Source organism: Rhincodon typus, chromosome 1, assembly GCF_021869965.1.
Source record: "Rhincodon typus isolate 14 chromosome 1, sRhiTyp1.1, whole genome shotgun sequence".
Taxonomy (NCBI): domain Eukaryota; kingdom Metazoa; phylum Chordata; class Chondrichthyes; order Orectolobiformes; family Rhincodontidae; genus Rhincodon; species Rhincodon typus.
This window is the reverse complement of record NC_063332.1, coordinates 30070190-30086787: the sequence shown is the minus strand read 5'-3', so window position 1 is coordinate 30086787 and position 16598 is coordinate 30070190. Positions and strand designations below refer to the sequence as shown.

Here is a 16598-nt window from a genome sequence, read left to right as displayed (position 1 = left end):
TGTATGCTGCCTATAATTTTACACATCTCAAGCATATCACCCCTTCAATCTCCAAGGAAAGCCACCTCAGTCTATCCAATCTCCAAATATGGATGCCATTACCTTTCATATATGCGTTTTGATCAGAAGCAGAAAAGATTACCAAATACAGAAAAATGTTGGTTAATCATTTGGGAAAGATCCATTTAGTGGGAAACTGCCCTGTACACATCAGGAAGTTCCAGGTTTGTTTCAATCTTCAGCTAGTAGGAAACATTATGGACAAATATATTCTCCAATGCTTTGCATGGCGATGCTGTAAAATAGCAGAGACAACCATCACATTTTCAGTATTGTGATTTGTTGCCTGACTTCTGTTCTCATATTAGCATAGTTTGCAACTTTGCTTTACGTTAGTGATTATCATTTTTTACATGCTTATCAGAAAGAATAATCTCTTTCACTGACTATTACAAATGCTGAATGTATAAATTTTTTTCTGCAATGGCTTCTCTAAAGTAGCATTTGGCTTATTTTTGAACTGCCAAATTGATTAGGTAATTTTTAAACCTTCTTTAGTAAACCAAAGTTCAATGGTTTGTTTGTTTTACTTCCTCACCCACCCTATTGATAAAAAGTGAACCAGTCAACAACTTCAAATATATCATTGCTGCAGCTGTCAAATGTAGGACTACAGTCCTGAGGTCAGATATTTGTCTATGTTTGCAATTTTTAAAAAATAATAGTACAAGACTGTTGAGGGGTTTCTGGAGTTCTCAACATCTTCACTATGAGAATGGGTAAGGAATGGTCGAATCTGCTGCTGCTGCTGCTGCAAAGACCTTTTTAATAGCATCAGTTGCTGTCCAATGTGCAGTTTTAGATGAGGCCACCAGGAGTGAAACAGGGAAAAATAAGAACACAATTTGAGTTGGTCCTACATTTTGAGTGAGGATCAACTATTGAATGCAAACTGGAAAGAAAACACATATGGTGTTGTAAATAGGATTTCAAATAGACAATTTACCTTTTAACTTGGCCCTTGTCTTTACCTCATGATCACTTTACTTGCTTGAGTTCCAGATTTTACAAACATCCACTGCAGCATCTAGGGCACTAGAGGAAATGATTGATGCCAGAAATGGGAGGTGGTTGTTGCTATCCGGAAAACTTAAATACATTATTCAGAACAGTTAATGTCTGCTTAAATAGTAAGCTTTCAATCTCCATTATGCCATCAGAAAATAGGGAGTAAAAATGTCACCAGAAAGATATAGGTATGCTGACCCACTTTAAGCTATTCATCCAGGAGGGGAGGTATTACCACATTGTGGTAACGTAACAGAACTAATAATCCTGATGGTTCAGGCTAATTCTGTGGAGACACTGGTTCAATCCCACTGGTGGGACAACTGGTGAAACTTGAATTTCAATGAATATATCCAGAATTAGTCTCAGTTTTTTTTTAAAGTTTGAAAGAACAAAGTTCTTCACAATGCTGTATTAAATTTTCTTTCTTCAGTTTTAACCTTCTGGACGCTCACAATTATTCTAGCATCCTAGCATATTCTGGAATAGGGCTCCAGCAATGAGTTAAATGCTATTAAGAAAGTATACTTCAATCAGGTATCCCCTCAGTTGGTAAACTTCCCAGTATTTCCTAATGTTTCAAATTAATATTGGGGCCATTCATGTATTAACATGTGTACAAACACTTCACAGTTAAAGTGAAGTGAGGGCAAAGATTTAAGAAGGACCTGGGCAACTTCTTCACACAGAGAGTGGTGCATATATGGAATGGGCTGCCAGAGAAAGAGGTTGAGGCAGATACAATAGCAACATTTAAAAAACCTTTGGATAGGTACATGGTTTAGAGGGATATGGACCAAATGTGGGCAATTGCAACTAGCTGAGTGGGCACCATGGTCAGCATGGACCAGTTTGGGCCAAAGGGCCTGTTTCTATGCTGTATTACTCTGACTGTACGATTTAGGGGTGATAATGAAGGAATCCTTGGAGAAGTAGATTTTGAGACCTTTGAAGAAGGAGTAGTATTTTAAAATAAGTATCATTAGAAATAATTTAATATCCCTTGATATAAAGAGATTCTTTGTTATCTGTACTTAAAACACCAACATGAGAAGCTTGTTTTAAACTTACACTGGATCCTGAGAATCCAACTTCTCACTGATCACTTTTCAGACTCAGAAATAACCACACCAGATCACAATGTCTTGCAAAGCAATAATTTTCTTCTGAATCACGGCTTAACCGCTTGATTTGCATGATCATCACAGAATTATAATCAGCATTCCTTGTTAGTCGTCCATTTGATTTCCAAATAAAGTCTTCAACTAGTCACTCTTCTGCCAATTGGGTTTAGGAACACCCTGCATAGGGATACAAGTTTTTTTCCGTGATCCAACTGTCAGTATTATTGTTACCCTGCTAAGGCAGGGATTATCCCAATCTTCCAAAAGTTTACAAAGCATGCAACAGTAACACAAATGGGAAAGCATCTATTTTTCAGTGCAAGACTGAGCAGCTGGGAGTGTTAGATAAATGGATGGTGACATAGTGACATCAGGCTCAGCATCCAACAGTCACACTTTTCATGCCACTTTTTTTTTTCCCCTTTGATTTCTGTGGCTTTTTAGGGATCTGCAAGTTATACCAAGCTCTTCTGTCCAATTCATTGATTAGCTGCTAACATACAAAGAAAAAATTCCCTTTTAATAGTGCATTTCACAGCCTCCAGACATTAAGTGTTTTACAGATAACCAGGTTATGAAGCCAATCATTTAAATGTATGAAACTGAGTAGATCATTTTCACACCATAAAAGTCAATTAAGGCCCACAAATAACAATGTTGCAATTGCCAACAAATCTGTTTAATTTGGGCAGTGTAAACTGTTCTTTAATGGAGATAATTCCTAGCTTCCAATTTCTACACATCCAATTATACCAATCATGGGGTATATTGAAAACAACTTTCAACACAGTTCTACTCCTTTTGTTGCTTTAAAGTATCTTAATAAAATTTGAAGGTTTTCACTGGTTCTTTTTCTTCAACGTTGTGAGAAGAACTTTTTAGCTAGGGCCATCAACGGTCTTTATGTGATAGATCAAAGTGTATTATTCATATTTTTAAGAGATCCTTTTCAGCACAGAGCAGAAATGCCTGTTCTTACCATTCACTCGTTTTAATATTTGTTTTAAGTGCAACTAAGGAAATATCAAAAACAACTACTTTAGATCATCTGAAATGCAATGTGAAGTAGCTTGTATACCATAAATCTTTGAAACCGGTGAAGAACATGTTCAACCAGTTGACCTTGGAGGTGATAAAACTGAAATTGTTAAAACTAATGGGCAGATGCATCTCCAGTGAGGAGATTGGTAAGAAAGAGGTCAAGTATGTTTCTTGCTCGGATTGGTTCATCCTTGCCTATCTGCCAGTTGCAGATGCACCTGTCCATGACAGTATTGGTAAGAGTAACCACCACACAGTCCTTGTGGAGACAAAGTCCCTCCTTCAAATTAAGTATAGCCTCCATCTTGTGTGGCACTATCACTGTGCTATATGGGACAGACTTTGAACACATCTAGCAACTCGAGATTAGGCATCCATGAGGCACTGTGGCCATCAACAGCAGCAGAATTCTACTCCAGTACAATCTGCAACCTCGTGACCTGGCATATTTCCCAACTCCACAGTTACTATCAAGCCACGGGATCAACCCTGGTTCAATAGACAGTGCAGGAGGGCATGCCAGGAACAGCACTAGGCATACCTAAAAATGAGGTCAACCTGGTGAAGCTGCCAACAGGACTGCCTGCATGCAAAACCGCTTAAACAATAAGTGATAGACAAAAGTAAGCAATTCCACAACAAATGGATCAGATCTAAGCTCTGCAGTAGTGAATGCTGGTGGACGATTAAACAACTCACTGGAGGAGGAGGCTCCACAAATATCTCCATTCTCAATGATGGAAGAGCCCAGCACATCAGTGCATACAGATAAGGCTGAAGCATTCACGGTAGTCTTCTGCCAGAAATGCCAAGTGGATGATCCATCTTGGCTTCCTCCAGTGTTCCCCACAATTACAGATACCAGTCTTCAGCTAATTTGATTCACTCCATGTGATATCAAGAAATGCTTGGAGACACTGGATACTGCAAAGGCAATGGGCCCTGACAACATTCCGGCAATAGTACTGAAGACTTGTGCTCCAGAACTTGCCACTCCACTAGCCAAGGTGTTGCAACAATAGTATCTACCCAACAATATGGAAAATTGCTCAGCTACATCCTATACCCAAATTAAAAAGTTGAGCAAATTCCACCTGGCTAATAACTGCCCCATCAATCAGCTCTTGATCATCAGTAAAGTGATGGAAGGTGTCATCAGTGCTAACAAGCACCACCTGATCAGTGATGCTCAGTTTGGGTTCCGCCAGGGCCACTCAGCTCCTGACCTCATTACAGCCTTGGTTCAAACATGGACAAAAGAGCTGAATTCCAGAGATGAGGTGAAAACATCAGCGCTTGCCTTTCAACTGTGTGGCATAAAGGAGCCCAAGCAAAACTCGAATCATTTTATATTGTAGCAAATTGCCCACTGATCGGAGTCATACCTGGCATATAGGAAGATGGTTGTGGTTGTTGGACGCCAGTCTTCTCAGCTCCAGGACATCTCTGCAGGAATTCCTCAGGGTAGCCTCCTAGGCCAAACCATCTTTTAGCTGCTTCATCAATGACCTTCCCTCCATCATAAGGTCAGAAGTGGGGTTATTCACCAGTGACTCCATAATGTTCCGTACCATTCGCTACTCCTCCAGATACTGAAGCAGTCCATGTTCAAATGCAACAAAAGCTGGACAATATCCAGGCTTGGGCTGACCAGTGGCAGTTAATATTCAGGACAAGGCAACCCACTTGATTGGCACCGCATCCACTCACTCCAGTGGAATAGCAGCAGTGTGTACTATTTATAAGATGCACTGCAGAAATTCACCAAGATCCTTAGGATGCATCTTTCAAGCCCAAGATCACTTCCATCTAGAAGGACTAGGGCAGCAGATACCTCGAAACACCACCATCTACAAGTTCCCCTCAAAGCCACTCAACATAATCTTGTCTAATCATGGAAGCCAAGCAAACTCAGAACTGGTTAACACTTGGATGGGAGACTGCCTAGGAATACCAGGTGCAATAGGGTATTTTTTTCAAAAAAATAGAATCAGCTGAAATAGCTCAGTTGGGAGAGTTAGACTGAAGATTTGGACGTCCCTTGTTCAATCCCAGGTTTCGTCAGAATAAATACGTGCATTTCCTTTGGGCAGCGCAGTGGCTCAGTGGTTAGCAATGCTGCTTCTCGGCACCAGGAATTTGAGTTTGAGTCCAGCGTCTGGTGAATGTGTGGAGTTTACATGTTCTCCCTGAGTCTGCATGAGTTTCTGCCAGTTGCTCAGGTTTCATCCCACAGTTCAAAGATGTGCAGGTTAAGTGGATTAGCCATGGTAAATGCAAGATTATGGGGATAGGGTTGAGGGCCTGAGTCTGGATGTGATGCTCTTTGGAGGATTGGTGCAGACTTGATGAGCTGAATGACCGTTTTCCACATTGTAGGGATTCTATGATTCTACTTGGAAATACATCCTTCTCTGTCGCTGGTTCAAAATCCTGCAAGTCCCTCCCTAATGTGTCAACCCATAGCAGGTGGACTGCAACATCTCAAGAAGGCAGCTCAGTACCACCTTCTCAAGGACAGCTAGGAACGGGCAATAAATGCTGGCCCAGCCATTGACTCTCACGTCCCACGACTGAATGTTTGTTTGTTTGTTTTTAAAAAAGCATTCTTCCAGTGAGCATAAATTAAAGATGGAGACTGTCACAGTTATAGATATGGCCTTAGGGCTTTTGCTCACGGTCATATCAAACAATTGAGGTTGCAAACCATTGGTTTGGTTTGACCTGAGTGAACAGTCAGGCTGGGGGGAAGGAATGAAAACCAGAAATGTTTCCATTATCAATGAACCACTGGAACAGATAATTGAATGTGTTATAATGTTTTTAAAAATAAGTTTAAGAATTGAAATGGTAAATGTCAACAAAATATCAAACTCTCCTGATTTTCTCCTACTGTCCATCCCTTGACTGATGAATCAGTACTCCATATTGAGCACCAATTTGAAGAAACACTAAAGATGACAATGACACAATGTAGTCTGGGTCGAAGCTTCAATGTCGCCACTAAGGAGGACATCACAGTCCCATGACTATCTGAGACCTAAAGACGTAGCTGGTAGGATGGGTCTGTGACAGGTGGTGGGGGGAAAATCTACTTGACCTTGTCCTCACCAATCTATCTGGTGCAGATGTATTGATCTTGACAGTTTCAGTAGGAGTGACCACCACATAATCCTTGTGGAGACAGGATCTGCAACTAAAGACTAGACATCCATGAAGCACTGTAGGCAATCAACAACAGCAGAGTTGTAATCATCCACTATTTAAAATGTCATGGCATACCCTCCATTCATCAAGCCAAGGGATTAACCCTGACTCAATGAAGTGTGCAGGACAGCCTGCTAGCAGTAGCATGACGTATACATAAAAATAACACGTCAACGTGGTGAAGCTACAACATGGGATTACCTGCATGCTAAACAGTGTGCAACAGACAGGGCGAAGCAGTTCCACAACAAATGGATTAACATCAAGCTCTGTAATCCTGCCACATCCAGTTATAAAAGGCAGTGGACAATTAAATGACTCACTATTGGAGGATGCTGTACAAATATCCCCATCCTCACTGATATAGGAGCACAGCACATCTAGTGCAAAAAGATAGAGCAGTACTTGGCAAATACTTCAACCTCTCATATCAGAAATGCGATGGAAAGAGTTGTTGATAATTCGCTGGGGCAAGGGGTAGCCTGCTAACAGACACTCTGCTTAGGGCCCACTAGGGCTATTTTGCTCCTAACCTTATGAAAGCATTGGTTCAAATGTGGACTAAAGAACTGAACTCCAGTGGTGAGGTGAGGATGACTGTCCTTGATATAAAGACAACATTTGACTAAGTGTGGCATCAAGGAGCTCAAGGGAAAACTAAATTCAATGGGAATCTGCTAGAATTGGGGAGGGGATATTGGTGGTGTGCAGGTGTGTTAGGTGGAAGCTCCCCACCTGTTTGGAGTCAGACCTGACACACAGAAAGGTAGTTAAGGTTGTTTGAGGTTAATTATCTTGGACCCAGGACATTACTACAGGATTTCTTCAGATAGTGTCTTAGGCCTACTCCGTGCAGCTGAAAGTGTTCAATGCTGTTGGTAACACCTCATACTGAAGCAGTCAGTGTCCATATGCAGCAAGACCTGGACATTCTCGGGATTAGGTGAGTATGCAACAGTGGTGCCACACCAGTGGCAGGGAATGACATTCTCTCTTGTTGGAGTCTATAACCATTGCTTCATGATGTTCAACGCCATTACCAATGCAGAAACCCTCAATACCTGCATCCTGGCTTTGCCATTGACCCAGAACTGAATTGACCAGCTGTAAAATGCTGAGGCTACAAGAGCAAGTTGGAGTCTGGGAATTTTGCGACAAATAACTTGCTAACTGTGGCCATACACCATCTATACAGCACAAGTGAAGCGTGTAATGAACTACAGGAATGAAAACAGAAGTTGCTGGAAAAGCTCAGCAGGTCTGGCAGCATCTGTGAAGAAAAAATCAGAGTTAACATTTCGGGTCCGGTGACCCTTCCTCAGACACTCCGTGTGATGATATACTGTCCACTTGCCTGGATGGGTACAGCTCCAACAGCACCATTTGAAAGGTTGACACCATTTCAGGGCGAAGTGGTGCACTAGATTCATTTCCTCCACATTGACGCACAGTGGCAACAAGAGTGCCATTTTCAAGATGCACTGCTGTAACTACCCAGGCTTCTTTGACAACACATTATAAATCCGCACCCAATGCCATCTAAAAGGCAAGGGCAGCAAACTTGCCAGAGCATCACCACCTGCATGTTCACCTCCAAATCACAACATCCTTGGAACTATCACCACTCCTTTTTATTGCTATTAAGTCAAAATCCTGGAACTTATTTCATAACTCACTGGGTGCACCTACACTACCAAGGCCTGCAGCAGTTTAAAGTGGCTGTTTGCCACTTTGCTTGAGGCCAGCTAGAAATGGGCATTAAATGCTGGCCCAGCCATTGTCTACCTCTCATAAACAAATCTTAAAAAATAAGGGACTGGATATTACTATTGCTGTGCTATCAACTTAAAATTATTTGAAATTCAACCTTCTGTTCCAATGCTTCTTCAAGCAGCTGTCTCTCTGTGTAACTGATGCATGTGTATCACCTGTCACAGAATGTTCACATACCCATGTTATTTAAACAACTGTCAGCAGAGTTTCGGTTGGAATGGAATGAAGGCATGAGACACGCCTTAGGGAAACTAATCCATCCAAACCGCATTTACTTTCAATTAAAATGTCTTTGCACATATAATAAACTAACTGGAGGCCAATATTTTGCCCAAGCTGCATTCTTGCAACAATGTAAACTTAGTGCTTTTAATTTAGTAAAATGTGCAAAGGTACATCACCTGAAGGTGATAGGACGAGGGTAGTTAAGGTATACTGGACACTTGCCTTTACCAGTTGAGCCATAGATAGTAACTTCCCTGCTCTTATGTTGGAGCTTTATAGGAGTTTGGTTAGGCTACAGCTGGAGTACTGTGTGCAGTTCTGGTCACTGTACTAGTTGAAAAATGTGATTGTACTGGAGGGGGTGCAGACGACATTCACCAGGATATTGCCTGGGATGGGGACTTAAATATGCTGGTGAACTGAGAAAATCAGGTCGGTAACACATTTCCAGAAAAGGAATTTGTGGAATGTCTGAGATGGCCTTTTTTTTTGAGCATTTTGCGGTAGGAAACCGGCAAGTCTGGATTAGGTGATGTGTAATGAGGCAGACTTGATTAGGGAGCTTAAGGTGAAGGACCCCTACGGTCACTACCTCTAGGGGCAGTGACCGTAATATAATGGAATTCATCCTGCTGTTTGAGAGGGAGGAGCTTCTGCCCCACTAGAGGACCAAACATCCTAGATCACTGCTACACCATCAAAGTTGCCTACCGCTCCACCCCCTGTCCACACTTCGGAAAATCACATCACAACACTGTGTTCCTCCTCCCAGCTTACAAGCAGAAGCTGAAATGGGAGGATCCTTCACAGAAATACAATACCGATCCGAGGCAGCAGAAGAGCATCTCAAGGTCTGCTTGGAATCGGCGGACTGGACTGTATTCAAGCACTCAGTGGAAAACCTGGACGAGTACGCCACCACCATTACGGACGTCATTAGCAAATGCGTAGGAAGACTGCGTGCCAAAGAAGTCAGTCTGGGTGTTCCTGATTCGGAAACCTTGGATGAACCAGGAAATCCACTCCCTGCTAAAGACCAGGCGTGCAGCATTCAAGTTGGACCACCCAGACATTTATAGAAAATCCAGATATGACCTCTGCAAAGCCATCAGATGCCAAGAGGTAGTACTGGCCCAAGTTAGAGGCCCAAACTAACCTTACTGACTCCCACCGCCTGTGGCAAGGCCTAAACCTTTTGGGATACCAAATGAAGCGGAGCAAGATGACAGATAAAAACACATCCCTCCCTGATGCGCTCAATGCGTTCTATGCTCTGTTTAAGCAGAATGCTAGTGGCGTAGTGTCACCTACCCCAACAGCTCCAGGCACACCAGTGCCCACCTCGGCCCACAATAGGGCTGATTCAACATCGGTTTGGTCAAGGGGAGACCATGCCTCTCCTATCTGTTAGAATTTTTTTTGAAGAGGTGACAAGCAAAGTAGACAAGGGAGCAAGTGGATGTGATTTATTTGGATTTCCAGAAGGCTTTTGACAAGGTGTTATACTGGAGTCTGCTAAATAAGATAAGAGCCCTTGGAGTTAGGGGCAAGGTACTGATGTGGATAGAGTATTGGCTGATTGGCAGAGGCAGAGAGTGGGGATAAAGGGGCCTTTTTCAGGAAAGCAGCTAGTGACTAGTGGAGTTACGCAGGGATCAACGTTGGGGCTACAACTATTCATGTTATACATTAACAATTTGGACAAAGGAACTAAGTGCTCTGTTAAGTTTACAGATGACAGAAAATTAGGTGGAGGGGCAGTTAGTGTTGAGGAAGTAGAAGGCTGCAGAAGGACTTGGATAGGCAAGGAGAGTCTGCAAAGAAGTGGCAGATCGAGTACACAGTGGGAAAGTGTGAGATGCACTTTGATAGGAAGAATAGAGGCATAGACAATTTTTTAAACGGGGAAAGGCATTTGAGATCTGAAGCACGAAAAGGCTTGGGAGTCATAGTTCAGGATTCTCTAAGATTAACATGTTAAGTGCAATGTTAGCATTCATTTTCAAGAGGGCTAGAATGCAAGAGCAGGGATGTACTGCTGAGGCTGTACAAGGCTTTGGTTAGACAGTATTTGGAATATTGAGAGCAGTTTTGAGCCCTGTATCTAATGAATGATGTGCCAGCATTGGAGGGGGTCGAGAGGAAATTCAGAAGAATGATCCAAGGGATGAAGGGCTTGTCATCTGAGGTGTGGTTGAGGACTGTCGTCTGTATTTTACGGAGTTTAGAAGGATGAGAGGGGATCTGACTGAAGCTCACAGAATTGAGTGGCATGGATAAAGTAGAAAGTATGAGGCTTTCTCCCCAGCGTGGAAGGGTCAATTACAAGGGGACACAGAATACAGAATACTGCGAGACCTGGATAGAGTGAACGCGGATAAGATGCTTCCACTAGAACAAAGAACAGTACAGCACAGGAATGGGCCCTTTGGCCTTCCAAGCCCACACTGACACATTTTGCCCTTCCATATTAAAACTGTCTTCACTTGCAGGATCTGTATCCCTCTATTCCCTTCCTTTTTATGTATTCCTCCAGGTGCTTCTTAAATGTTGCTATTGTGTCTGCTTCCACCATCACCTCTGGCAGTGCGTTCTGGGCACTCGCCAACCTTTGTGTGAAAAACGTACCTCTTTTTAAACTGCACCTTTGCTTCTTGAACCTGTGTCCCCTAGTTATTGACTCCTCCACCCTGGGGGAAAAAGCCTCATACTTTCCACTCTATCCGTGCCATTCACAATCTTTTAAACTTCTATCAGGTTGCCGTTCAACCTCCTGTGTTCCAGTGGGGAAAAACCCAGTCTATCCAACCTTTCTTCATAGCTAAAATCCTCCAAACCAGGCAACATCCTGGTAAGCCTTTTCTGTATGTTCTCCAAAGCTTCCACATCCTTTTTGTAGTGTGGTGACCAGAACTGTACACAATATTCCAAGTGTGGCCTAATCAAAGTTCTTAAAGCTGCAGCATAACTTGTCTGAACATTTGTCATAACATTTCTGAAGAAGGGTCCAGACCCGAAACGTCAGCTTTCCTGCCCCTCTGATGCTGCTTGGTCTGCTGTGGTCATCCAGTTCTACACCTTGTTATCTCAGATTCTCCAGCATCGGCAGTTCCTACTATCTCTCGGCATAACTTGTCTATCCTTGTACTCAAAGACCCTAGTAAGAGAGAGTAGGACCTGAGGGCAGTGAAGGAATGACCCTTTAGAACTGAGATGAGGAGGAATTTCTTCAGCCAGAGTGTGGTGAATTATGGAACTCATTGCTGCAGGAGGTTGTGGAGGCCAAGTCACTGAGTGTATTCAAGATAAAGATAGGTTCTTGATCAGTTAGGTGATCAAAGATTATGAGGAGAAGGGGTGTTGAATTTTTTTACACAGTGGAGCCGACTCAATGGGCCACATGGCTTAATTCTGCTCCTGTATCTTGTGGTCTTAAGAAACATTTTAGCTATGAAGCGAATCAAGCAGAGAAAGCTGAGAGGGAACCTGATTGAAGTGTCAAGAGGGGCTAGAAAGTACCAGTTTTCCCCCTAGTTGAAGCGTCAGTAACAAGGGGTCATAATTTTCTGCCTTTCACCTAATAATTTAGAGGGATCTTGAGGAAATTTTTTTTAACCCAGAGGGTGGTAGGGAACTGCCCAGAGTGTAGTTGGGATGGATTGGACTAGTATAGATTTAGTTTGTTTTTGGCAGTACAGACTCCATGGGCCGAAGGGCTTCTTCTGTACTGTATGATTCTGTGATCCTGTGGGTGATTTAATATTAAAAATAAAGGAAACAAACCAAAAGATGACTAAGAACTTAGTCAAAGTAGTAGGTTAAAGGAGCATTTTCAGGGAGGAGTTGGGCAGTGGCGACATTTAGGATTGGATTTTGGAGCTTAGGGCCTAGGCTTTTGAAGCCATGTTCTCCTGTATTAGAATGAAGAAATCTCGTCATACGAGGCCAGAATTGAAGGACAGATGTGGGAGCATTGCCAGGTTGCAGGGGTTTACAAGAATAGGAGGTAAAAGGGCAAGAAGAGATATGTAACGAAAGATAAGCATTTTAAAATTGAGGTGCTGCTGTATTGAAAGTTAATGTGGGACTGTGAACAGTTGTATGTTGTTGACAATAGTGAGAAATTAGCACTAATGAACTAACAATTGGTAGAACTCCTGTCTGTCAGATATAGATTTAAATTTCAGATCAGGAATCCACACTCTAATCCAAAATGACTGTCCAGTCTAGTACCAAGGAACTGCTGCATTAATGAAGATTTTATTTTGGAGATGAAACATTGGTCTGTCTGTCTACAAAAGTCATTGCATTCCAAAATAACCCATTTGTGAGAAATTTATCAGGAAAGTGGCTTAAGAATCATGCTTTACTGAACTGTTAATATAATTATTTAGAATGTTCTTTTCACATTACTATATTTTTATTTCTGCAAGGTTGTAGAGGATGTTGTTCAGTAGTATTAAAGTGCTGTAACTTGCTTTGCTTTTATTTAAAGGTGTATTCATTGTTGCTGCCAAACGTACCCCTTTTGGTACATATGGAGGAGTACTGAAGGATCACACTGCCACAGATTTAGCTACACATGCTGCAAGAGCTGCACTCACTGCTGGAAAGGTTGACTATGACTTGGTGGACAGCATCATTGTTGGAAATGTAATGCAGGTCAGTATGAGGCGGATCACAATTTTAGAGTCGGAACACTGCAGCTGCCATTATGTTCTAAGCCTTTTTTTTCAAACATTTCTGTCGCTGGGCAGGAACTCTGGAGATATTGATGCATGTGCAGAAAACTCCTCTTTAACTAAGCTCCTTTCATTCACTTAATGTATCCACGTAACCGACCCGTGATTGCACAAGCATCATTTCAAATATTAATTGAATCTTTTTATCTTTATTCTAGGAACACTGAGGAAACAGTAATGCTTCTATTTAAGTTCAACTAATTTGACATAGATATTTAAAAATATAGAACTTGATATTACAGGAGGTTAGAGAGTTAATGGCAAATTGCTGTCATCAGACTGCAAAGTGTCTCTGGTCAAAAACTTTTACGGCATAGAAGGAGGTCCTTTGGCCCATCATATTCATGCTGGTCACTTAAGCACCTATCTACTGTAATCCTGTTTTCTAGGACTTAGTCATTACCTTTATTTGTTATAGCGTTTCAAGTATTCACCTAAATAACACATCATATATTCCCTTGCCTCGTTTAATTCTCCCAAAACGCATGACTTCAAACTTTTCAGGACTAAATCATCATTTTTGAGGTTTCCTCTTTTCTCTCTCTGAAGAGTCAAGCCACTACGTTTGATAACAGATCTCCTGAATTTCACCAATAGTTTGTTTTGGAACTTAGCCTTGCAACTTTTTCTTAACAATTCTCAGATTCACTAATATTGCTGAACCTCGTCTTTTGTGAAGTGTTGTCACACTAACCTCAACAGCTTTCACACTTTTCAGTATTACTGAAAACTATTTTTAAAAAATTTGTGCCTTTTGTAACATTTTGTAGGTAATTGTGTTTCTTGCACTCTCAGGAGGCATATACAAAAACTTGATTTGGTAATGTTGATACGAATCATTTAAGGCATATTGTTTAACAGTAATGATTAGATTTCATTGGTTCAGTCAATACCGGTTTTAATATAATATGAATCTAACTTCCTTACCTCAATGGTATTTTTAATTTAGGCAAGCTAGGTTATATACAACCTCTAACTCTCTGATGAGAGGCTGCCACCAAGTCAAGCTGAATATTATATATATATTTTGAGAGGAGAAATTTTGAATAGAAATCTGCAGTGGGAGTTTGAGGAAGGCCCCACCTATGATGGGGTGAAAATATATGGGATGTTCAGAAGCACTGGAGGCAGTTGCAGAAGTAGCATTGGGCATTGGCTAAGAAGACACCTGTTCAGCAAGATGTAGGTGATGGGGGAGTGGACTCTGAATTTGGAGCAGGATGTGTGGAAAACATTGAGTTTATAGGAGATGAAGGACAGGAAACTTAAGAGTGTTGGAAGATTTGAATCTAAAGGTGACTATGGTGTTAGGGACTTCACTGACAAGGAGCGTGAAGAAGGAATGGAGATTCATTAGTTTTATCTGAATTCCTGAGTATTTAGAAATACAAGCGCATGAATGCTCACCCTTTCTGTACAGATGATTTCAGTAAAGGTCAACATTGATCTTTTAATTATATTTTAAGAAACCCTGGAGTATCTGCTTTATTCTATAGCCCCCTTCTGATCATACTGCTTTTCCTTAGCAAACAAGCACATTACTCTGGATCCTCACCAGTAATGACTAAAAAGTGCAGTGGTCAGTCTAAAAAGCTTTACCTCTCACTTTCCTAGTGGTTCTAAATAAAATTTTGATGATTAGACTGGGTGGTTATATCAGTTCCACTGTCCTCTAGTGGCTCGAAACGTCATTGGTGAGCCCATACCTGGAATATTGTGTACAATTTTGATCCCCTTACCTGAGGAAGAATTAAGTTACATTCGAGGCAGTTCAGAGGAGGTTTAGTAGCTTGATTCCAGAGATTAAGGGTTTGCTTTATGAAGAGAGATTAAGCTTGTACTCTCTGGAGTTTAGAAGAGGAGGAGATCTAATTGGGATATATAAGATGCCAAAGGGGATTGACGAAGTGAACATTAGAGAGGATGTTTCCTCGTGTGAGGCAATCTAGAACAAGCAGTCATGGTTTTAAGATAAGGGGTTGAAGATTTAAAATGGAGATGAGGAGGAGTAGCTTCTCTCAAAGGATCGTGAATCTGTGGAATTCACTAGCCCAGTGTGCGGTGAATTCAGGACATGGAGTAAATCTAAGGAGGCCATTGTGAATTAAAAATTTGTCTAAGGGTTGATGAACTATGGAGAGTGGGCAGTTAAGTGAAGTTGAGGCCAAGGTGAGGTTAGACATGATTGTATTAAAATGGTGGCGCGAGCTTGAGGGGCTGAATTACTCCTAACTCTTAAGTTCAACTTGTAAAGGTGGAATACTGAGAGGCAATCAGCCTAAGTGAACTAAGAGGATGTTTCTCAATATTGACTATTTTTCTTTATGACCTCATTATAAATTTCCCACTGTTCATGTTGGAATCAGACATTTTTATAAGTAAATTTCTACTTGCAGCTAGTGGTAGTATAGAATTAAGTCAGTGCTGGTGCGTAAAAATGGTCTACCTTCCTTTTAAAGTAATCTACTTCAATGAAACATGCATAACATCTATCAGACTTTACCCTGTCTTGTTAAAGTAGTGGGATTTGACACAAGTTGAAATAAATATCTCCTTTTGTTTTAAATAAAGAGCTCTCCAGATGCTGCTTATATTGCAAGACATGTTGGACTACAAGTTGGAATTCCAATCCCAGTACCTGCCTTAACTGTAAACAGACTCTGTGGATCTGGTTTCCAGTCAATCGTCTCTGGAGCGCAGGTACTGAACAACCGCAGTGCATTCTAGATTAGTGGCTTAAGCACAATTTTTCTCTCTGTGTGTCTGTCTATCTCTCTCTCTCTCTGTCTGTCTGTGTGTGTCTGTCTGTCTCTCTGTCTGTGTGTGTCTGTGTCTCTCTCGCTCTCTCTCTCTTTTTCTCACTCTGTGTGTGTCTCTCTCTCTTTCTCTCTTTCTCTCTCTCCTGTGTCTCTCTCTCTCTTTGTGTGTGTGTGTCTGGCTCTCTCGCTCTCTGTGTGTGTGTCTCTCGCTCTTGCTCTTTGTGTGTGTGTGTGTCCCCTCTCTCTCTCTCGCTCTCGCTCTCTCTTCCTCTCTCGCTCTCTGTGTGTCTCTCGCTCTCTCGCTCTTGCTCTTTGTGTGGGTGTGTCCCTCTCTCTCTCTCGCTGTCCCTCTCTCTCTCTCGCTGTCCCTCTCTCTCTCGCTCTCGCTTTCTCGCTCTTGCTCTCTGTGTGTCCCCCTCTCTCTCTCTCGCTTTCTTTGTGTATGTGTCTGTCTCTCTCTCACTCTCTCTCTCACTCTGTGTGTCTCTCTCACTCTGTGTGTGTCCCTCTCGCTCTCGCTCTCGCTCTCTCGCTCTCTCGCTCTGTGTGTGGCTCTCTCTCTCTCTTGCTCTCTGTGTGTGTGTCCCCCTCTCTCTCTTGCTCTCGCTCTCACTCTCGCTCTGTGTGTGTGTCTCGCTCTCTCTCTCGCTCTGTGTGTG

The 16598-nt window shown here is 42.0% G+C and overlaps 1 protein-coding gene across 1 annotated transcript in view; it reads left to right on the top strand.

The window, feature by feature from the left end:
- The window catches only part of acaa2 (acetyl-CoA acyltransferase 2), a 61106-nt gene that overhangs the window by 3956 nt on the left and 40552 nt on the right, over window positions 1-16598 (top strand). Inside the window, exons 2-3 of the mRNA XM_048598160.1 lie at window positions 12934-13100; window positions 15752-15880. Of these exons, the coding sequence (XP_048454117.1) occupies window positions 12934-13100; window positions 15752-15880 (296 nt within the window). The remainder of the gene's footprint in view (window positions 1-12933; window positions 13101-15751; window positions 15881-16598) is intronic.